The sequence below is a fragment of the Pleurodeles waltl genome, chromosome 1_2 (assembly GCF_031143425.1).
Source record: "Pleurodeles waltl isolate 20211129_DDA chromosome 1_2, aPleWal1.hap1.20221129, whole genome shotgun sequence".
NCBI classification, from domain to species: Eukaryota; Metazoa; Chordata; class Amphibia; order Caudata; family Salamandridae; genus Pleurodeles; species Pleurodeles waltl.
The window spans coordinates 801,777,607-801,801,050 of NC_090437.1; the positions used below are offsets into that span (position 1 = coordinate 801,777,607).

At 45.2% G+C, this 23,444-nt stretch overlaps 1 protein-coding gene across 1 annotated transcript in view; it reads left to right on the forward strand.

Moving 5' to 3' along the window:
- LOC138255574 (uncharacterized) overlaps positions 1 to 23,444 on the forward strand; it is a 408,554-nt gene that overhangs the window by 283,148 nt on the left and 101,962 nt on the right. The window contains exon 3 of the mRNA XM_069205839.1: positions 22,202 to 22,245. Within this exon, the coding sequence (XP_069061940.1) occupies positions 22,202 to 22,245 (44 nt within the window). The remainder of the gene's footprint in view (positions 1 to 22,201; positions 22,246 to 23,444) is intronic.

Below are 23,444 nucleotides of genomic sequence, written 5' to 3' on the forward strand. Positions count from 1 at the left end.
CTCACAATGCTAGTCACCAGGCCATGGACAGTAATACCTAACGACAATGGCAGCATACCTGAGACCCACAGATCCCTGCCCAGTAGTAGATGCCCACTAGCATTTGTGGGGGTTGAGTGCATCAGCCCCTGCCTAACATGGAACCTACCCTGCAATGTCCAGCCTGGCCTAGGGGCACCCACAGGCCCACATCCCCCACCCAGAGACCACCCCACCATGCGCAATTTGTAGATTTGGAAACTGTACTCACTCCCTTGTGGCTGCTGTGATGCCCACAAGTGCCCATCCAGCTCCGAATGGGCCATCACCAGTATGCAGAACATCAAGGCGGTCAGGGTTCGATGGGAACCCCTTCCTCGTTGGGAGGCCATCTCCAGCTGGGCCTCCGATGTCTTCCTTGCCCAGCATCTCAGGTCCTCCCATCGTTTGCGACAGTGGGTGCTCCACCTGCCGTAGAGCCCCAGGGTCCGCACGTCTTTGGCGATGGCACGCCATATACCCTTTTTCTGATGGGCGCTGACCTGCAGAAAAATGAAAATGGAAAAAGGGATCAGTCATACCGTCCGGCCTGTTACACCCATGGCCCACCATATCCCTCCCATCCCCTTATGCACATACAATGCCCACCATACATGCAGCACGCTGCCCAGGACCCCTCCATCACCACCCTTACACGAGGCCTTCACACACATCACAGCATGCATTCATGCCCCATCCATCGTGCCTACAGTGTACTCACCTGTTGGTCTGGATGCCCATAAAGCAATCTGTACTGGGGTAGGACCCCATCCACCAGTTTCTCCAACTCTGCAGCAATGAAGGCAGGGCCCCTTTCCCCAGTGACTCGAGCCAGGGTTGCTTCCAGACACAGGTCACAGCAGCACTTGCAGTGTAGGTCCTCTCCTGTTGAAGGTCAGGTAGCAAGTGAGTGAACGGATAGAAAATGGCGGTCACATCCCCAGCGGTGCGTACCATCACCACCGGAGTACATCACCATTGGCTACTGTAACCCATAGGGCCCAATGCTAACCAATGAGGAGTTGCACAGCAGTACTCGACCGCCTCCTGCAACGGCGCACAACGTCAGGGGCATTACCTCATTTCCACCTGTCCCTCCGCACAGGACAGGCTTCTGCCATTTCAGTGGGGGGCAGGCCATGGCACCCAACTGCGTCACAGCCGACATAAGCACATTTTGGGACAAAACCTAAACATACTGTTTCTGTCACAACATGCAATGCATTGTGCATGAAGGAAATGTTGAAAACTGACCAGATGCTCATTGTTTTGCCCCCTAGAGTACAACCGCTGAGGATGATTGGGAGATGGAGACATCCCCCTATGTATAGGCCACTGGTGGACTTGGCAACAATGGAGGACAGGCACATTATCCTCACCTACAGACTTGATAGGGCCACAATCCAGGAGCTGTGTGCCAAATTGGAGCTATCTGTCAGCCCACTGGGATCCCCCCTCTTGTGCAAGTCCTCTCTGTGCTCCATTTCTTGGCGACTGGCTCCTTCCAAGTGACAGTGGCCTTGGCAGCACGAATGCCCCAGCCAATGTTCTCAATAGTGCTGACCAGAGTGTTGTCTGCCCTGATGAAACACATGCGCAGCTACATTGTTTTCTCCCTAGTGGAGGATTTGCCACAGTGAAAGCTGACTTCTGTGCAATGGGACATATCCCCAACATTGTTGGGGCAATTGATGGTACACATGTTGCCTTTGTCCCCCCCAGGAAAAATGAACAGGTGTTCAGAAATCGAAAGAGCTTTCACTCCATGAATATGCAGATAGTGTGCCTGGCGGACCAGTACATCTCCCATGTCAATGCAAAGTATCCTGGGTGTGTGCATGATGCCTTTATCCTGAGGAATAACTGCATCCCATAGGTGATGGCTCAACTCCACAGGCACAGGGTGTGGCTAATAGGTGAGCCCATGGTCCCCACCCAGTGTATGATGGTATATTGGTGTGGGGTTGGCCCTATGGGTGAGTGTCTGGCTAACAGGTATCCCTCGACATTTACAGGTGACTCTGGTTACCCCACAACCTCTCATGGCTACTGACCCCTGTGAGGTAATCCCGGGAATAGGGCAAAGAAACGTTACAATGAGGCACATGGGTAAACAAGACAAATTATAGAGCGAACCTTTGGCATCCTGAAGGCCAAGTTTCGGTGCCTCCAGCTAACAGGTGGATCCCTGTGCTACTCACCCAAGAAGGTGTGCCAGATCATCATGGCATGTTGCATGTTGCACAACCTTGCCTTGAGACACCAGGTGCCTTTTCTGCATGAGGATGAGGCTGGAGATGGGCGTGTGGCAGCGGTGGAACCTGTGGACAGTGACGAAGAGGAGGCAGAGGATGAGGATGTGGACAACAGAACATCTATCATTCAACAGTACTTCCAGTGACACACAGGTAAGATACTGTAACTTCACCTTCCCTTGCAGTTTTGTGTGGTAAATTTTCATTGGCAGGCTGCTGTTCCCACTACTATGGCCACTTACTGTACCCTTTGACATGTCTATTCACAGATATTTGTGCCCTACTCTGGCTCCTAGTCTATTGACTGCAGCACAATACAGGTCATACCTATGTATACATTACTGTACAGTCTACTTGCAATGTCTACACATTGTTAAAGGAATACATACTTAAATCATTTGACATACTACATAATTGTATTTTTTTAAAGGGTGTTTATTTAATTGCTGAATATTTAATGGGGGTGTGCAGTGGGCTTGGGTGATGGTGGAGGAGAGTCCAGGATAGAGTCCAGTCTCTTTGTATCACAGGTGCATTGTCCAAGGGGGCATAGGAAGTGGAGCAATGGCAGTTCAAGGTGGACAGGGTGACAGAGTGGGACACAAGGGTGACAATCAGGAGAGTCTCATTTCCTGGTGGGGTCTTGGCAATAGTCTGTGGCTTCTGCTTGGATTGCAGGGAACGGTTCTCCTTCCACAGGGGGAGGGGTGCTGGTGGCCTGTTGTTCCTGTGGTGGGGCCTCCTGTCCACTAGCAGCAGCGGAAGTGGAAGGCTGTTCATTGCTTTGGCTAGTGTCAGGGGCCCGTTGGTGTGCCACTGCCTCCCTCATGGTGTTGGCCATGTCTGCCAGCACCCCTGCAACGGTGACCAGGGTGGTGTGGATGTCCCTCAGGTCCTCCCTGATCCCCAGGTACTGTCCCTCCTGCTGCCGCTGGGTCTCCTGCAACTTGGCCAGTATCTGGTCCATCGTCTCTTGGGAATCGTAGTTTGTTCCCAGGATGTTGGTGGGTGCCTTGTGGAAAGTCGGTTCCCTGGGCCTGTCCACCCCCTGTCACACAGCAGTCCTCCCAGCTTCCCTGTTGTCCTGAGCCTCTGTCCGCTGAACTGTGTGCCCACTGCCACTGACCCTAGGTCCTTGATTGTCCTGTGTTTGTGGGGTTTGCCTGGGGTCCCTGTAGTTGTGGACCTGGTTGATGTGTCCTGGGGACAAAGGTATGGGCCCACTGGGTGGGTGCTATGCTGGTGTTTCCTGAGGGGGGAGGCTCTGTGGTGGTATTGGACTGTGCCTGGGTAACCGACTGTCCGGAGGTCCCTGATGGGCCAAGTTGGTCATCCTGATCAAGGCGAGCAGAGCTGCTGTCATCACTGTGGGCCTCTTCTGTGGGGGGACTGGATGTTGCTGGCACTTCCTCTCTGGTGACGTTGTGTGGGTGACCTGTGGGGATGTACATGCAGTGTTATTGTTTCTGCATGTGTCATCTTGTGCATGGGTGTGTTGGCCTCTATGGTTATGAGTGCCCTGTCAGCTTTACCTTGTGTGAGTAGTTATTTTGTGGGCTAGGTGATTCTCTCTAGTGTGCATGCTGTGGTGATGGTTGTCCATGCAGGGCTGTGAGTGGTGTCCATGCATTGATGGTGCAGTGCTGGGTACTGGGATGGGTGGGTTGTGATGGCGGGGTGTATCTGAGGTGGTGGGCTGATGGGGGTGAGGATAGGGGCGGGGGTATGTGATGGCATGCAGGTAGGGGGGTGAGTCTTCCTGCTACTCCTGCTGGGCCCTCAGGATGTAGTATTGCCAAGACTTGCTCCTCCCATGTTGTTAGTTCTGGGGGAGGAGGTGGAGGTCAACCGCCAGTCCTCTGTACTGCTATCTGGTGTCTTGCTACCACAGAATACACCTTCACCGTAGGTCGTACCACCTCTTCCTGATGTTATCCCTTGTTCTTGTGTGCTGTCCTACAGCGTTGACCCTGTCCACAATTCTCCGCCATAGCTCCATCTTCCTTGCAATGGATGTTTGCTGCACCTGTGATCCGAATAGTTGTGGCTCTACCCGGATGATTTTCTCCACCATGACCCTTAGCTCCTCCTCTGAAAACCTGGGGTGTCTTTGTGGTGCCATGGGTGTAATGTGTGTGATGTGGGTGATGGCGTTCTGTGGCTCTGGTTCTGTGGGTGCTCTTGGTGTGTCTCTCTCTCAGTTGTCGATTTCTTTGAGTCGTAAAGGGATGTGGGTAGTGTGGGTGTGTGTTTTATAGTGGTGTGGGTGTGGTGTGTGTATAAGTGCAAAAACAACAAGTGATGGACGGAATGCTGAACATTGTTGAACATTCACCCCCAGTCACAGATCTGGGTTTAATCCATAGTTTTTTTGCTGCCCATGCCATTCCAGTTTAGACCCAGCCATATGCAAATCAGTCTTGACCCTGTTCCCCATGGGAACAGTCCAGCCCGAACTGCTAGGCCAGGTCTTCCCTGGACTGGAAACAAGCATCCTGGGACCGGTTTCGGGGTTTCACCCCTCATCAGCCAGGCTAGCTTGAATCCAGTGGCATGGGAAGCACGGGACCCACGTCTGGGCATACCCTTCCCACTTAGGGCGAAAAATGCAAAAACAACAAGTGATGTACGGAATGCTGAACATTGTCGAACATTCACCCCCAGTCACAGATCTGGGTTTAATCCATAGTTTTTTTGCTGCCCATGCCATTCCAGTTTGGACCCAGCCATATGCAAATCAGTCTCGACCCTGTTCCCCATGGGAACAGTCCAGCCCGAGCTGCTAGGCCAGGTCTTCCCTGGACTGGAAACAAGCATCCTGGGACCGGTTTCGGGGTTTCACCCCTCATCAGCCAGGCTAGCTTGAATCCAGTGGCATGGGAAGCACGGTGTGTATAAGTGTCAGGTGTGTGTAGTTTGAATTGTCCAATGTGGTGTTGTTTTGTATGTGTATGTACCGCCAATGGTTTACCGCAGTTGAATGTCCGCCGCAGTGATTAGTGGGTCATAATGCTGTGGGCGTAGTTCTGTTGGCGTAACGGTGTGGGTTTTGCTACCGACATTTTATCACTGACCTTTGGGCTGGCAGACTTGTGTGTGTGTCTGGATAGTGACAGATTGCTATGTGTGGGTCATAATATGGGTAGCAGTATACCGCCGCAGTCGCGGTATGTTGGCGGCAGTCAGCATGGCAGTAAGCGGGACTTACCGCCAATGTCATAATGAGGGCCTTAGTAAGTTAAAATAAATTCATTCACTCATGCGCCCAAACCCAGCTCTCCCTGTGGTGCTGCTTCACTCTTGCTCCTGTCTATTCCTTGCTTTCCTCCTTTTAGTGCTTTCTCCTTACTTTTCCCTTGTTTTCACTGCTTTCTCCTTTCTTTACCCCATTTATTGAGTGCCTTCTCCTTGCTTTTCCCTCGTTCTACCTGCTTTCTCCCTGCTTCTACCCCTGTATTGTGTGCCGTCTCCTTGCTTTTACCTTGGTTTTCACTACTTTCTCCTTTCTTTTCTGTTCCTTTTTGTGTGCCTTCCCCTTGCTTTTCCCTTGTTTTCACTGCTTTCTCCTTGCTTTTCCATCGTTTTTTGTGTGCCTTCTCCTTGCTTTTCTCTCATTTTCACTGCTTTCTCCTTTCATTAACCCCATTTTTATGTGCATTCTCCTTGCTTTCCCCTCATTTTTACTGATTTCTCCTTGCTTTTTTACCATTTTCTGTGTTTTGTCTCCTCTTCGTTTGTCACTGTTTTCTCCTTGCTTTTTCCCACATTTTTTGTGTGCCCTCTACTTGCTTTTCCTTAATTTGAAACTGCTTTCCCCTTGCTTTTTTCCCTGTGTTTGTGTGCCCTCTGCTTGCTTTTACCTCATTCTCACTGTTTTCTCTTTGTTTTTTCCACTGTTTTTGTGTGCCTTCTACTTGCTTTTAACTTGCTCTCACTGCTTTGCCCTTGCTTTTCCCCAATTTTTTTCTGTGCCTTATCCTTACTTTTCCCCTCATTTTCACTGCTTTATCCCGAACCTACAAGTGTGTGGATACCCTGCCAGGTGACTAGCTGTGCTTTACAAATCCTGATTGGTTGATTGATTGAATGCACCTGATGCAGAGTTTTTTGTGTAACCTGCAGACTATAAAATTGTAGGGTTGGGAGTGATATTGTGCATGTTACTTCAACCTTTGTATAACTTGCGTGTCACATGATTAGGAAATGTAAAGCACTTTTCCAGCAACACGTGACAAAATACATGGAACAGATGCTTAATAAACTAGACTTTCACTCTGTCCTTCATGCATTTAAGGATCTATTCAGGATTACTATTGAAACTTGATCATTTGGACACTTATCCTTTGGCTTTTGTTATTGTAATATCAGGGAATAAGATGTATATGGCAATGGTACTGACAGAAGAAGAGCTAACCAGGGAGTTATTAGAAGGTCGTGTCACCCATTAAACTCAGTCACAGATAAATAAATGGAAGGCCAAGCTTTTAAGGTGGAAATTGCACAGAAGTTTTAATTATACAGGGCACAATCCTATGAGTATGGGGAATCTACTGGCAGGTTACTTGCAATGAGGATTAGGCTAAATAAGGCAATGGGTTTGATAAAAGCAATTAAGGATCCTAGGAGTCATATAATAGAAGATCTACCAGGAATTGTTAGGACTTTTAAGATTCTTATGAAACTCTCTATTCAGAGGAGACGGATCCTCCAACTGTTGGTATGGGGAATATCTTCAGGAGACAGATAGGGGCAGGCTGAATGAGGTAGAGAGGGCTTGGCTGGACTCACCCACCACCTTAGATGAGATTTGGCAGCCATAGATATATTGGCGTGGCCATAGCTCCCGCCAAGGTGACAACATCCTGTGCAGGTCCAGGTATTGTTACACAGACAGCCACTAGATTCACATATGGCGGCTCATAGGAAGCTTCCCGTAGCAATCACAATCTCAGTGTGCATGTCTGGTAATGAACCCTCAGCAAGAACACCAACAGACCAGCATCCAAAGAAGGTATGCGCTGCATAGTAAGACACACTTCCGGTTCATGTTCGCCACCACAAGTATCAAAAGATGGGCTGCATGCAATTCAGAACCGGTCTGAATGGCAAAGACCAGCTGGACTCCAGTTCTTCCAGGAGCAGTGCTCTGAAATGCCAAATATAGAGGAAAAGGCGCTGAAAAAAACAGAATAAGCAGCCTTAAAGCAGTGTACAATCCCAGTGGTGTGAGACGCATTAAAAATGCAAACTATGAGTACACTAAGGGCCTGATTACGATGTTGGCAGATGGGATACTCTGTCACAAACATGACGGATATGCCGCCCTCCGTATTACAAGTTTCATAGGATATAATGTCACGTGTAATACAGCGGACGGGATATCCGTCAAGTTTCTGATGGAGTGTCCCATCCGCCAAGGTCATAATCAGGCCCTAAATGTTTTGGAAAATTTGTATTTAAAAGGGACTGTATCTCTGCTGATGACCTCGCCACTTGGAGAGCATAGGACTCACAGGTGTAAGCACCATGTGGTTCTGAACCAAAAGTCCCTTCAGTCTGCTCAGCTTGTCAAAATGTACATTACAAGTAGCAATATGAGCCCAAATTTCTGCTACTTTTATCTCACATGTGAGGGGAAAAGCATATTTCTGCAACATGTAACAATTTGGGAGACTGAAACTACATGAGCAATTCCAGCTCACATTCCACAACAGCTGTTTTCATTCAGCATTGCGTAACTCATATTCAAGAGCACCTGGAACACCAGACAAATCAAAGGGACAGGAACACCCTTCAGATAACAAGCTAAATTCGCAGCTGAAGCATTACATGTTCCATGCAAGGGCAGCTGTTACAAATCATTGAATAACTTACGGAAGTCTTGCATTCGCTCCTGCTAAGAAGGCCTCTTTTATGTCATTGAAACATTTGTACGTAAAGGTTAGCTCCCACACCTCATGGATGTAACTTTCTCCTAGCTTTTTAAATCTGTCAAGAGAAATGTGCGTCAAGCTTGAGGTGAATTGGAGTGTTGAAATGGGCAGATTACATAACTCTGTGTATTAACCAAACTGCAGATATTTAAACTGCAGATTATATTTCTGTCAACGTGAAAGGCACATTTTCTCACTTTTTGATGTTTAACAAAACATACGTTGCTTCTTTCTAACCCAATATTTGTTGCGTCAAATTAAATATGACAAACAATTCCTTGTTACTGACATGTTGCCAGGGCATGCAATCACTTTTCAGAACTTCTAATGTCCAACCTAACTGCATAATGGACCTAAGCTGACTCAGTCCATGTTGTAAAAATGACATGTCATTTTGTATGATGTTAATTGCAGATGAAATAATGTCATTAGGTGTGTATATGTGGTTGGACAAGGTGTTCATTCCATTATCTCTAACGGCTAGAGCTTCCTGCATATGTTCCCGATCTATCTGTTTCAACAGGGCAGTGACTTCTTTCTGCAATAGTTTCCAAGTTTTGTTATATATTGCACATAGCAAGCACTTTGTGCATGGTTTTCTAGGACCTAACAAGAAATCTTGCAAGTCTGTGTTTTTGACAGGAGAGTAAGGTGCTCTTTAACAGTTGTTAATGTGGTAGATTTCAACCATTGTTGACATAGTTTGCCCATGCTACATGTGGTGACAATATCAGTGTTGTGATTATACATAATGAAGGTCAGGTTGGCTCGCTTTGAAACCCCTGTGGAGTTTACAAAATGTGCATGACAACTATTTGTGTCCACTGGCCATAAAAAACACCCGTTTGGACCTGAAAGCGTCAAATTAAATGTTCCATTTTTGACCCACCTGTTGACATGTTCTTCAGTGTTATTTAAAATCTTTTGACTTTTGTTAAATTTAGCTGGGGACGGAATACTGGGTGCATTCAATTCCTTAACTTTTGCTAAGCAAACAACTCGTTTTTAGTACAGTTTCATTTAAAAATATAATATGCAATGGAATAAGGCATGCTTTAAACAAAGTTTCCTATCCCTGTATTTGCCAATTTCTGGCTACCCACACACTCTTTAAGTCAATCAAGCACAGTTAACAGTACCCATAAATAATTCCATGGACGAATCAGATAGTTAGTTTTCTATTTCTAATTCTATTTCTACTTAGCATTTATATGGTACAACCGTCACTCCCAAGGGAGCATCCTGGTGCTGATGCCGATCAAGATGGAACAAATTTGCTTAAAGAGAGGAACTCATTATCAGCAGGCCCCCTGCTTACAAGATGAGAGAATAGCAAAGAGTATCAGGGATCTCAAAGGTCCATGTGTTAAGCTGGTTTTGAAAAATAGATTCCATGTTTGTAAACCTTAGATGTTTACGTAAGGAGTTCCAGGGTTTTGTGCCTAGACAGTAAAACATTTACCACCTCTAGTTTTCAACCTGAAAAATGCTGGTTTAAGCACGTTGGCTGGAGAGGATCTCAGATTTCTGCTGGTCTTATGATGGGTGAAATAAGGCATACGAAATTTAGGACCGGTTGCTGTGAAAGATCTAAAGGTCATTAGGAGAATTTTAAAAATAATTTGTTTGTGGACCGGCAAACAATGAAGGGTTTTTAGAGCTGTAGAGGCTGATGCCCTGGTAGATAATTTATTAACTGTTCTAGCAACTGCATGTTGGACCACTTGTAATTTGTGCATAGTCTGCTTGGGAAGCTGGCATTCAAGCTATTACAATAGTCCAACATGAAGAAGATGAGCGCACAGGCTACAGTTTTCCTGGCTGATAGGGGCAAAAGATCAAATAATTTCTTAAAAGATTTAGTTAAATTAAAACAGGCCCCTGCAACTGACAGGGCCTTAAGGTGGAAGGACAGGAAAGCATTACATTTTATTCCCAGGTTTCGGGCAACCTCCACTGTAGCAGGGGGAAAAGGAGTGGCATCTAGCCACCATTGAGAGGGCACAAAATCATTTGGCTTGCCCAAAAGCATGATTTCAGTTTTGTCTGTGTTACATTTCAAGTGGCTGGCCTGCATCCACTGGATAATAGCAGTTAGGCAAGTTTTCGAAATTCTGTTCAAATCCCAGTGAAGATTTATCCAGCAATAGAATCAACTGGGTATAATCAGCATATGAACAGTGTCTATTCCAAAAGATGTAACTAAGAAAATTAAAGGAGCCATATAGATATTAAATAGGAAAGGGCTCAATGAGGAGCCCTGCGGGACACCATAAGTAACTATGAATTCTTCCGATAAATACAGAGCCAGCTTAACCATCTGTCTTCTGTTAGTGAGAAATGAGTTTAACCAAGAAAAGGACAGTCCAACAATACCACAGTCTCTGATGTGCTGGAGAAGTATTTTCTTGAGAAATGGTTTCAAATGCTGCAGATAGATCTAAAAAGATCAGTACGGTATTTTTTCCTGCACCCAACATCAATTTTAATGTATCTGAAACTTCCACCAGGGCGGATTCCCTGGAATGCTTAAGCCGGAACCCTGATTGCCAGGGGTGTAGTACATTGGCTTTTTCTATGAATCTTATTAGTTTGGTGTTAACCAACTTTTCTAATATTTTTTTCAGGCAGCAATGAGATAGGACGTAGGTTAGATAAAATTGTGAACTTTATGAGAAGCTTTTTTTCAGAGGTTTAACCACAGCCAGGTCCATTCTGCTGGAACCTCCACTGTCATCAAAGAGTTGTTCAATATCTGAGTGACCACTATATTAACTATATCACAGACTTATGAAGGATGTGGAGACAGCAAGGATCATTGGGACATGCAGATTTACAGGTTAAAGTAAACTGGTGAGACTGTGCCAGCGTGATTTTTTAAAAAGTCCCGAAAGTATCAATCCCTGCTTTCAATGGATCATTGATTCCTGAGTCAGTTGAGGGAGAAACCGATGTAATCAAAGCCCTTTGGATAGCCTGTACTTTAAGCCAATTGAATAGCTTCCGTGCTCTTGGAGAATGACAACTGGCAGATGTGTCCCTTGATGGTTCGTAGTAAACGATTCCATCTGTTTGGGTTGAATTTGAGTAATATAGATCAGAGCTTTGGACATTTTGTGTAGAAGATGTAGAGACGGGTATTAATGTAAGCTCATTTTCCACCCTCCCCAAGCACGGGGAAGTCTCATCACGGTTGGTTACATTCTGAAGAGGCACATCCTGATTGGCAGTGAGAGGGGTTCGTGACCTGCTCAGGATTCCTTGTGGTCTACTGTGTAGGACTGGCCACATGGTGTAACTTGACATTTTCAATTGAAACAAAGCAGTTTTCTTTGGAACCAGGCAGCGGTGGTGAGATAACAGTTCTGGTACCGTGTATTCCCAGGGCTGGAACCAGTGTTCGATATGCAGGGCCAAATTCCTTTTTTTTAAAGCAATCTTTTCACGCACCAAATCCCCAACTTTTGGAATCCAGCCAGTAGACATTGTTGGTGAATCCCTCATTTCCAAGGTGGTGGCACATGCAAATGAGTTTTCATCATGGAACTGTTGTAATTCCTGCAAGACAGTGACGCGGTCATTAATGCCAAAAGATGTCTGCGGCCACTGTGCCAGAGCAATCAAGATCTGGGATATACATAGATATGCCAAACAGAACCTAATATGGAGTGTCCATCCCAAGCACCTACTGGGCAGATTATGAAGTGTTCTCTGGACTCCATACAGGTAGTTAAGCTGACTATTACCTTAATCTAGTACTCTAGTGGTTAAGGATTGCTTTAAGTCTTGGTCCTTACACTCCACAACAGTGTTTCTCTAGGAGTGATATGGAGACAAACAATGTAGTTAGAACCCTATTGTTGCCATGGTGCCCCTGAATTCCCTAGATGCAAAGGCAGGACCCTGATCTGAATGGAAAGCTGCAACTGCACATGTCCTGATGAAGACATGCAAATCTTTAATAAAAGTTCGAGCATCAGCTGATCATTGCGGCCATACCCACCCATAGAAATCTGGAGCAAGAAACAACAGTGATTAAGATGTATTTGTATGCACTATCATGTATTAGGGGACCACAATGGTCCAGGTACACACATTGTGATGGTTGTTGGAAATTAGGAGGGGTATCTGCAGTAGGTTGCTTGACGGTGGATTATTTTATTTGTTGACAGATGTCACAACAAAGGACATACTGTCTGGCCTGTTTGTAAAGACCTGGCCACCAATAGCGTTTTTGCAAGGATGTACTTATAGCCGCCACACCTGCATGGACAGAAGCAAGTCCTTCATGCTTTGCTTAAGTCTAATATTTCGTCTTGGTTGGGGATCACGCGATCACCCACCCCTGGCATTGTTACGAATGCAATATTTTGAGTGCTGAGATGGTAGGAATATTTGGCGGGATATCCCTTTGACAGGGGCTTGCTGTCAGCCAAAGCTTTCACAGCATCCAGTGTTTCATCATCTAACCTCATCTTAGAATGAAGAATTGCAGCAACAGAAGCTGTGGCTACTGCTGACTTTGCTGCCTCACCAGCCAAGGTGGTTCCTGAAGTGTTTATCCCTACAAGGTGGTGGCCCATTGTATTTACTACATGGGTGGTTGGTAGTGTCTCCTTTAGATCTGCTTCTTTCCCCCACTGGAGTCTGTGTTTCATGGTGTTCACTTTTGAATCTCTGAATCCATTCAGGCACCAGAAATGCAGGTGTTCATTGAGGGACTGGACACAATAATATGAATCACACACAATGAGTGTCAGAAGGTCAGGATCCGTATGTTCCAGTGTCAATGGTAGAGCCTTAACCTCTGCCAGTTGTGCAGTGCAGTCCCCTAAGGTCTGTGTGTATATGTTCTGAAGGGTGGAACTTGCCATCCCTCATGAATCCGCTCACAGACGTGCAAGCTGTGGATTATTGGTGTTTGGTGCCTAGCGGGGATTTTGCTGAGCCATCAATGTAAATAAGCATTTGATATTGATCAAGAGGCAACATGTTTGTAGGTGCTGGGTATTCAAGTTCACATGGAAGGAGCTCTTGTGTCTGAAGTTTTGGATCAAAACAATCAACATCAGTGGCAGTCAGAGAGGTGGTCCATCGGATCCAACGTGGATATAATGCTTTTGCGTTTGGAGTGCTGGCTTTTGTCACAACCTCTAAGTCTGGTATTGGGGTCATGATAACATTTTTTTTCCCCTAAGCAAAAGGTCTCTCGTTTATGACAGCCATCTGAACACAGTAAAAAAAAATTCAGTAGTAGCAAAGTGTTGTTTAGCTATAGAATACAAATGTGATTTGTTTGCTGTGGGGATGGTATCACCTTCATTAAATGTTACCTAGGCGAACCCCGAGGTATCAGTAAGTACTCTGATAACCGAATGTGTTTTGTTAGCATGAGTGTGTAAGTGTTTTGCCTCAAGCATGTCCTGCTGTAATGATCTGAGAATGAATGTGTGTTAAACCGTCCAATATTTACTTGAAAAGTCTGAATGTATCAAGTCATAAAGTGGTTTTATGTGTTGTGCATAATCTGGAATGTAGATTCTGCCTAAATTGAAAAAGCCCAATAATGATTGTAGCTTTTTGATGGTGTTTGGTAGTTGTAATTGTGCTCACTTTTCTAGTGCGGCCCCAGGCTCTATCCTTCGTCTAATAACTCGTATCACAAAAACAGGACACTGAGAAAGGCAATTTTGTTTTCTTGAATTTAAATCTGTAGTCTACTTCAGTGAAAACCACCACAATACGGTCCACCCTTCTTAGGTGTGTGACCGGGTCATCGTCTGTCAGGCAGATGTCATTTACATACAACAACGCCTCAGGGTCAATTTTGTGTAGTATAGATGATACACGTCCTGAGAACAGTCCAGGGCTGTTCTTATACCCTTGTGGGAGTCAAGAAAAGTTCCTCCTGTAAGCCTAATGCGCTTAAGGCAGGCAAGTCCCTGCTTTCAGGCGCTATATTTTGGCAGAAAAACTAATTGGAAATATCCCTTTTTTTTTTTTTTTTGCACACTAGATTGTTAGATGTGAGTGCTGTGCTGTGTGCATTTTATATATCAAATGTGCAAGTGTGACTGTTTAAGTGTCTGTAGTCTAAGACTATTCTATATGAATGGTCCAGCTTAGCTATGTGCAACAAAGGGTTGTTCATTGGTGATGTATAGGTTTCTATTACATCCTGGTACTCAAGTTCTCTCACTGGTGCTTTAGCCTCATATTTAATATTTAATGGGGTATTATGGTTGTGGAAGTGGTGTTGATCTAATCGGTATTATATGGTAGGGCGAGACTTTGTCTCACACTACATAGTTGTGCTACAGCACCAATTTACTGTGTAGGCCTGTCTTAGATCTTCAGGAACCAGGCCCGAGGTAGATGGCATAATGACATCTTCAACATCACAAAACAAAATAAAATGATGGATGGAGTATTGAAACTTTTCAAAAACTCACTCCCAGTTACAGATCTGGGTTTAATCCATCGTTATTTTGCTTGCCACATCACCCCAGTTTGGACCCAGCCATATGCAAATCAGTCTTGACCCTGTTCCCCATGGGAACAGTCCAGCCCGAACTGCTAGGCCAAGTCCTCCCTGGACGGGAAACAAGCATCCTGGGACCGGTTTCAGGGTATCACCCTTCATCAGCCAGGCTAGCTTGAATCCAGTGGCGTAGCGAGCAAGGGACCCACATCTGGGCATACCCCTGCCACGTGGGGCGCACAAAGCAACATCACAAAACAAAATAAAATGATGGATGGAGTGTTGAAACTTTTCAAACACTCACCCCCAGTCACAGATCTGGGTTTAATCCATTGTTATTTTGCTTGTCACGTCACCACAGTTTGGATCCTTTTGTGTTGCTAATAATGACATCTTCCCTTAGTCGGAGTTTACAGACAAATTCTGGTGGCCAATCTTTTTCTGTCAATAGGATGTAATAATATAATGTCAATTTGTCCTAGAATATAACTTTAATTGTGCTCTCTCTGTCGCCCTCAATTTGTATTTTCACTTTGTAAACCCTATCCGGGGGGAGGGAGGCCCGCATGTCTGCAGTTTCGACTTCTAAAAAGTGGTTAGTTGCTGGCACCTCCAAAACCTCTTGAAGATTCCAGCAAACTATTGTGGCCTCTGCCGCGCTGTCTAGCAGAGTCAGTGCCCACTTCTTGTTCCTCAATAAAGTTCTTATTATGTGTGGCATTTTGAGATGAAATTGCTGCCACCTTTTGTCTTTTTGAATTGTGCTTTCTGTTGGGGTAGTTTTGCTTCCTTTTTTATGGAAAGTGCACATGAGCGTGTGAATCTTTTCTTGTTTTTATGTACTTGTTTTGTTGTTCCGAACGCCCTGCTCTCTCACTGCATTTGTCTGGTGAGTCCTGAAAGGAACGAGATAGGTGTGTATCAATATATTGATATCTATCAGGGGTTCTTAAACTATCTCTGTTTCTCAAATTGTAGCATTTCTCACAGGTCACTGAACGTGGAGATTTTCCTCTTTGTTTTGCATTATCTTTATTTTGTTTTTGTTTATCTGCTGCGTGCTTGGAAGAATCATTATTGGATTTACCTAGTAGTTGTGGATTACTTGGCCTGACCCCTGGACTATACTGATCTATACTAGAATAGAACTCAGCAATATCCTTTGACAGCTCGTACTCCTGATCCAATACAGGAACATCCTGGAGCCGCTGGTGTACTGCCATTGCTACATCTTCCCCTTTAAGGTTACTTAATATTATCGAGGATAAGGTGTCAAAATTTCCCATTAATTGCATCCCCAGATCTAGGGCTGAGGCAGCCCTGTATTCAACCTGAATTTGTTTTAACAATGCCAGAAGATTTGCATGTGTCGGTTTATCATGTGCTGTAGTTTAGAGTGCCTCAAACACTGCAGTCCCAAGTGGCACAGTTGTCCACCGAGGGAACCATCCCAAATGTCAAGAACATTGTGAGAATTCTATGTTTATCATGGGGTTCCGTATGGGGAAACACTGCTCCCAAAGCACTAAACTGACCAAAACGTAATCTCTTCATGTTTCTTTTCTTTCTTAAAATGGACTGAAAAATGGTCAGTGGTAGAAACATCAACTGGGGATTCCTTTTAAAGGTTGTAGCTTGAACAACCTACAGCATCAAATAGGTACTACCTATCTGGCTGAGGAGGAGATCGTTAGTACTGCATACAAGATAATTAGGGTACCTTTTGCATGTAATGAGATAGAGATGCTTGTGCCAAATCAATGGTGTTGGCACCATGTCGTAGACTCCTGTAATGGTAACAAGACTATTGGATTTTGGGCAGCAGCACCCCAACCGTCGGTGACTGAGTCTGATCCCACACTGTGTGACAGACGTCAGCCTAACTCTTTCCAGCTAGCTAGCAGCACCTTACAAGTACCAGAAGTAGAAGTGATTTGTGGCAGCCTATCGCAGGACACTCAGACTTGTCAGGGAAGTTGTGGTTGAACATATCTTACCCCTTTCTCTGAGTTATACACGTTTCATACATGCAAGGACAAAACAGAAGCTGGATCTTGGTTCAATAGGTTTTATTGAAGCAACTGGGTTCTATGTAGAAAGGCCTGAACTGCGATTATGAGGATAATGAAACACAGAGTTATTACAACAGCGACCAAGAAAGTGAAACACAAGAAGAGTACCACCATATTGTCATAGTAGTGTGCCTAACATTCCTACCTACACAACTAAGTTTTTACATGAGCGCAAGTAGCAGTGGTAGCCCTAATCCACCCTTCTGGTCCCAGAAAAGAAGCACAACCCCCATACCTATGCAGAGGTAAAGAAGAGGTCTGTTAGTCTGCTGAGAGTCCTCTCATGTAGACAAAGAGGAACCAAAATGTTTTGTCAGAAACTGCAACGATGTGCAGCATAAGATGGTAAACTGGCTGGAATGTCCCCTCTACGATGGTGTGGGCAGTGTGATGTTTTAGAATAACATCTTTGTTGTTCTGAGAATTGCCCTAATGTGACAACACATATTTTTCTCTGTAGGGTAGATAGTGTGGCCTTTGGACCAGCAATACCCAGTAAACATCATGGACAGCCCTAGGTTGAGCACAGGATGAAAATGTTGTGCAAAGAAATGAATAACAGATTCTGTAAGGAAGGACAACTGATAAAAGGAATAAAAAAATATCTGCACTAAAATGAAGCTTTGGTAAAATAATAAGGAATAAAAGTGAAATGTAGCTAGGTAAAAAGGGAACAGGCCTCAGGCCCAGAGCTAAATAATGTGCCCGAGTAAAATGCTAAAATAACCTCACAACACCCTGGAGTCACTATGGTTCTGGGGATATATAGCTGCAGGTCCGGTCCTTCTCACTCCCGAGCAAGGAGGGCAGCAGGCAGCAGGGCAGGCACAGCAAAGTAGGATTCCAGCAAAGTCCAGCAGGGTTCCAGCAGAGTGACAGTCCCTTCAGCACAGCAGTCCTTCTTCCTGGCAGAATGTGCTCAGGTCCAGAGGTGTACAGATTTGGTGGTGTTTGTAGTCCAGTACTTATACCCAGTTGTGTCTTTGAAGAGGGGGAGACTTTAAAGAGAGGTCTTTGAAGTACACAAGGTCCCTGCCCTTCCTACCCCTGATACAAACACAATACGGGGGTATGCAGCCCTTTCTGAGGGCTCAGACCCTAGCCCATTTAGATATGTCAGCTCCTCCTTCCCATCCTGCCCAGGATGGACCATTTTGCACATGCCACTCAGTCACACCTAATCTCCCTTTGTGTGTGGCTATCTGGAGGGAATGCACAAGAGCCCAGCTGTCACCAACCCCGACGTGTATTCAGAGAAAGGCAAAGGCACAGAATAAAGTAAGAAAAAGCCAACTTTCAAAAGTGGTATTTTCAGACTTGCATCTTAAATTCCAGCTTCACAATAAGCTGTGATTTTAAATTGTGAGTCTAGAGACACCAAGCACAAAATATCTATCTGGTCCCAATTGCAAATTACATTTATAAAATGTAAGAATGCAATTCCATTGTTAACCTATAGGAGAGATAGGTATTGCAGTAGTGAAAAATTAATGTAAGAGTTTTTCACTACCTGGGCATGTAAAACTTAAAAGGATATGTCAAACTTTTCAAATACATCACACCCTACCCTTGGGGCTGTCCAGGGTCTACATTAGGGGTGACTTATGTTTATTAAAAAGGCTTGTTAGGTCGACATGGCGGTTTAAAAAGTGTACCCATGTCTCACACTTACCCGTCTACATAAAGGAAATCCAGCACACAATGCAGCGTGCTAGCGAAACTGCGGGTCATCTGGGACTCTACTCCACATACTCTGGGATTGCTCCAAGCTAGTGCAATTCTGGGAATCGATTCTTACCGACATCGATGCACATCTAAACATGCAGCTACCCCGATTACCTGTCTACACAATCCTGGGTCTCTCCAATGTACTCACTTTCCTGCTCAAGTCCCACTGAGGCCGCCACATTGGCCTTACATTTCTCTTCTCTTAAAATAATTTAGGGAATTGACGTGTCTCAAATATCCACATTTGTGCTGCTTAAACAATATGACCCCTACTTTGACAGAGAAAGCTGGCAAGACAGACACTACATCTACTGACTATACACTCTCATATAAGTTGAAAAGATAGTGAGTTCCCCGGGAGGAGAGAGGAGGGCAAGGGAGAGGTAAGGCAATGTTGAAATTTGCTGCACTGTGTTTTCATCACTTAACTGATAAGTGCTACAACGCTTCTTGAAGTTGGCTTAATATTCTTTTACTTCCCTACAACAATAAAAACAGATTTAACAATAAAACTACACCCACATCCTCTGCAATGGCAGGCCTGAGCTTTGTTTAAAGGGCTACTGATGTGGGTGGCACAATCAGTGCTGCAGGCCCACTAATAGCATTTAAGTCACATGCCCTTGCCACATGTAGTGCACTTTACTATGGACTAATAAGTAAATTAAATATGCCAATTGTGGATAAACCAATGTTACCATGTTTAAAGAAAAAAAGAACATGTGCTTTAGCACTGAACAGCAGTGATAATGTGCCCAGAATCCTAAAGCCAGCAAAAGTGAGGCCAGCAAAGACAGAGGTCAGAAGGCAAAAAGTCAGGGGGGATCACACCAGGGATGTCAGCTCTAAAAGCTAGGATTGCACAAATTGTTTGTGGGTGTAAGCCAGAAGCATTTACCTGTGACAACAATGCCTGGGCCTTGATCTCCAAATCTGATTGACGTGGAAACCTGAATTAGGATTCTAGTTATGTTTAAGTTGTATTTTTTCTAAAGATGTCTTAAGTTTGAAATTAGAAAATATTTTTAATAATTTTAAATTGAATATGAAAGTGTATGTTAAACTTGTATATCGGCACTCCTTTAAACAAAATAAATGCTTATAGAAAATAGAAAAAATATTGTGTTTGACAATTTCTCATATGGGTGTGAAAAATGAATGTGTACCATTAAGACGATATTTAGAGCAGCTGTACTAAGAAATCCACATTCCCCCATGTATTAATTACCGCTGTTGATGTGAGACTGGAGGGCTTTGCCTCACATAAAACCGTGGCTCCTTCCTACACACAACAATAACTCGAGTAGGGGCCCCTTCAGCATATAGTGAAGGGGGCTCCCCTAACATTTTGTTGTGTCACTGGACCAATGCATTGGCAGGGAGGGTGTTGTGGAACATTCTGTGCCTTCACAAAGGGGCCAGACTTCAATGACTCTACAGGACTAAGGGGGTCATTCCGACCCCGGCGGCCGGGGATGAGGGAGCACCGCCAACAGGCTGGCGGTGCCCCGCAGGGCATTCTGACCGCGGCGGTTTGGCCGTGGTCAGACCAGGAAAACCGGCGGTCTCCCGACGGTTTTCCGCTGCCCTGGGAATCCCCCATGGCGGCGCAGCTTGCTGCGCCGCCATGGGGGATTCCGACCCCCTCACTGCCATCCTGTTCCTGGCGGTTCCGACCGCCAGGAACAGGATGGCGGTGCGGGGTGTCGTGGGGCCCCTGGGGGCCCCTGCAGTGCCCATGCCAGTGGCATGGGCACTGCAGGGGCCCCCGTAAGAGGGCCCCACTTTGAATTCCAGTGTCTGCTCAGCAGACACTGGAATTCGCGACGGGTGCAACTGCACCCGTTGCACCTTCCCACTCCGCCGGCTCCATTCGGAGCCGGCTTCCTCGTGGGAAGGGGTTTCCCGCTGGGCTGGCGGGCAGCCTTCTGGCGGTTGCCCGCCAGCCCAGCGGGAAAGCCAGAATGGCCTCCGCGGTCTTTCGACCGCGGAGCGGCCATATGGCGGTTCCCTCCAGGCGGGCGGCTCCCGATGCCCGCCGGGGTCTGAATGACCCCCTAAGTCTTAGATATCTGAAACACTATAGCATGTTTAACGGGCCCCACGACCTTCACTAATGTCTTTACATACCAACAAAGTCTTCACACCAGATTACAAATGCAACTCATACTGGATCTGGCAACAGAGAGAGTGCAGGATATTGCAGATCAATATGAGGGGAAGAAGGTTTGATTATGTGAAAACTGTAGACGTGTTTTCAAAGGCCTTGAAATGGAACGTTTAGGTACTACCAATTTCGACATTGAGTGACATATCCACTCATTAAGACCGCCTTGACAAGCTAGTGACAACAATGGAGTACACTAGACGGGCAGTATCACACCTATATTAAATCCCAGTACATTCACAAGGTCGAGGACATGGTGCTATGCAGGAACCTGTGCAAAGATGCTAGGAATAGCTCTAGAGCAGAGGCTTTCAAACGTGTTAATGCTGCACACCTCCACCCCCGTGGGAAAAAATAAATTGTGCCCCCCTTCAGAATTTTTCATAACTGTTCTATTAAGTTGGTAATATTTAAATAAGTCTAGGCCGATTTAAACATTGCAGTTACGTTCTGTGACCTTTTTACAAATATAATAAACATTTTTCTGCTTAAAACAAAGCACTGTTATCTGCATAATCTTTCTTTTAGCCAGAGCCTGGAGTCCCCCCCCCCCTTCAATTGAGGTCCCCCTAGAGAGGCCCGCCCCCCCAGTTTGAAGACCCCTGATCTAGAGGAACATACTGACAGAATATTGTTTTTGCATGGACAGAATATTGTGTCAAAAATATTGAGGACCAAAATATTGATAAGGTAAGTGCAAACAAGTAGTATAGATTTACTATTCTTAACTCCAAAATTATGTACTTTGAAGATATATATATTGTCAAGGTGCATATATGTGGTGTTCAATATAGTAAAACGTTGCTTACCCGTAGAAACTTACCTTCACAATATTCTTGTCCTCGATATTCTTGACACAATATATTCTCCACATGATATTATTGCCCCGATATTTTGTCTAAACACTGTTGATCCCCTCATCTGCTGGTGGCTGTGTGGACAATCAAAGCAAGATATTGAAAACATAGACAGCCCCTTTCCTGACACTAAAATTTGGGACAGGACTGAAATGGAAAGACTTGCCAAACCCCTGCTTTAAGTAAGAGGTACTTTTCTGCAGATATGACTTCCGCTACTATCCTCCACTGTCAAAGAATGCAAAGATGTTAATTGTCAACCCTATGGTGGAGACGTCTGCAGTTGTTCGGTTAAACCCTGTAGAATAACCCTCACAGCGAAGCGGAAGTGAATGCCTCCCAAGCGAATTGCATGTTACCGATCGACGTCATGTTTGATTCAACATGGTCTAGACTAGAGCCTTTGGCGTTGAGGGGATAGGACATATACGTGTAGGTTGGAGAACCTGGTTAAATCACACGTTATTTGCACGCAGAGGAAGTGGCTTGCTACAGATTGTTGAGAAATTGAATAACATGATGGTGTTTTTGATGCTTGATAAAATGAATCAAAATAATGTGCAACGAATAAGAAGATAGTGAAATCTGGGCCTGTCTATATGTACTCGTCGGAAAATGTTACAGAAGATACCTTAGTGAAAATCGTATTCGATTAGAAATGTAATGTTGATTTTTGTCCTAAATTTGTAGACCGCTGTGCCGAGAGCCACGCAACAATAAAGGCACGCATGCACGTAAGTTATCAAAAACACACGTATATAAAAGCAGGCCCTCTGGCATCCCCAAACGCAAGCTGGTTGACATTACAAAAGAGAACCTCTGGAGTTGATATTTTACTACTGTGCCTCAGCAGAAGCATGTAATTATCTTATCAATGTGGAAAGATTGCACTCTGTATTTTAGCTGCCCATTAATTCCATTTGTGTGGTCCACTTGCTGGACTGGCAGGCGTCCAAAGTGAATTAAACGCTATCCGTAGTTATTCCATCATGCCTGTTTTTTGCGGCTGCGCTTGCATCCTACGAGGGACATCCACCGGCAAACTGTACTTAGGTAGCCGATGACGCCGGACTTGCTATTCAGCAAATGTGGTGCCTGTTATGGGTAATTATTGTGGGCAACTGAGCCAGGTAAAAAAATATAAATAGTCATACGAGGTTTTATCGTCAACAGAATAACAAAATGAGCGCAGCTTGAGGGTATCAGGCGTTCCATTGTGGTAACGTTTACATACAGGCGAAATGGTAAAGCGTTTCTACACAAACTAATTGAGCAGCTATGTGCATAGGTTATGGGACCCATAGTGACGTCAGTCTTCTACAGTAGGTTACACTCTTTCCTTAATAACCGGAAGCTGCTACTTCCTAGTTTTGGGTATTAATAATTAAGGTTCAGAAGGGATCGCAGGGCCTTCAGCATGACTGTGGCTCCCGAGAGCGGCAACAAGTCTCTTGCATAGCAGCGGCGCTGCTGGTGGTGGTGTGTGTGTGTGTGGGGTGGAGGGGGGGAGGGGCAGTGTAAAGCAAGCTCTCTGCTTGGACTAGCCACACAGAAGGTCTCGCATAAGGTCATGCATTACATACTGTCGTCAGAAAGCGTCTCCTTAATGTTCACTCATATTCCTATGTGCAAAGCGACGAAACATCACGTCTTCAATGTGCTCTTTCCCCTCTACTTTACAGAACTGTTAAACGAGTAAGACTTGGCTGAGACACTCCACGAGGCGACTGGGCTAAGGTGTTAGAGTATCCTCACAAAGTGTATTTTGCATCCCGCTTTAAATATATTGAATGTAATAACCTGAAGCTGGTCTATCTAACACCACCCTAGATAAATAAACCTTTCAAGGTGCTGCAGCTATGCTGCCTGCCTCTAAATGAGGACCCCCTCCATAGGCTTGTCCATCATTCCATTTCTACTGGTTGGGAATGCT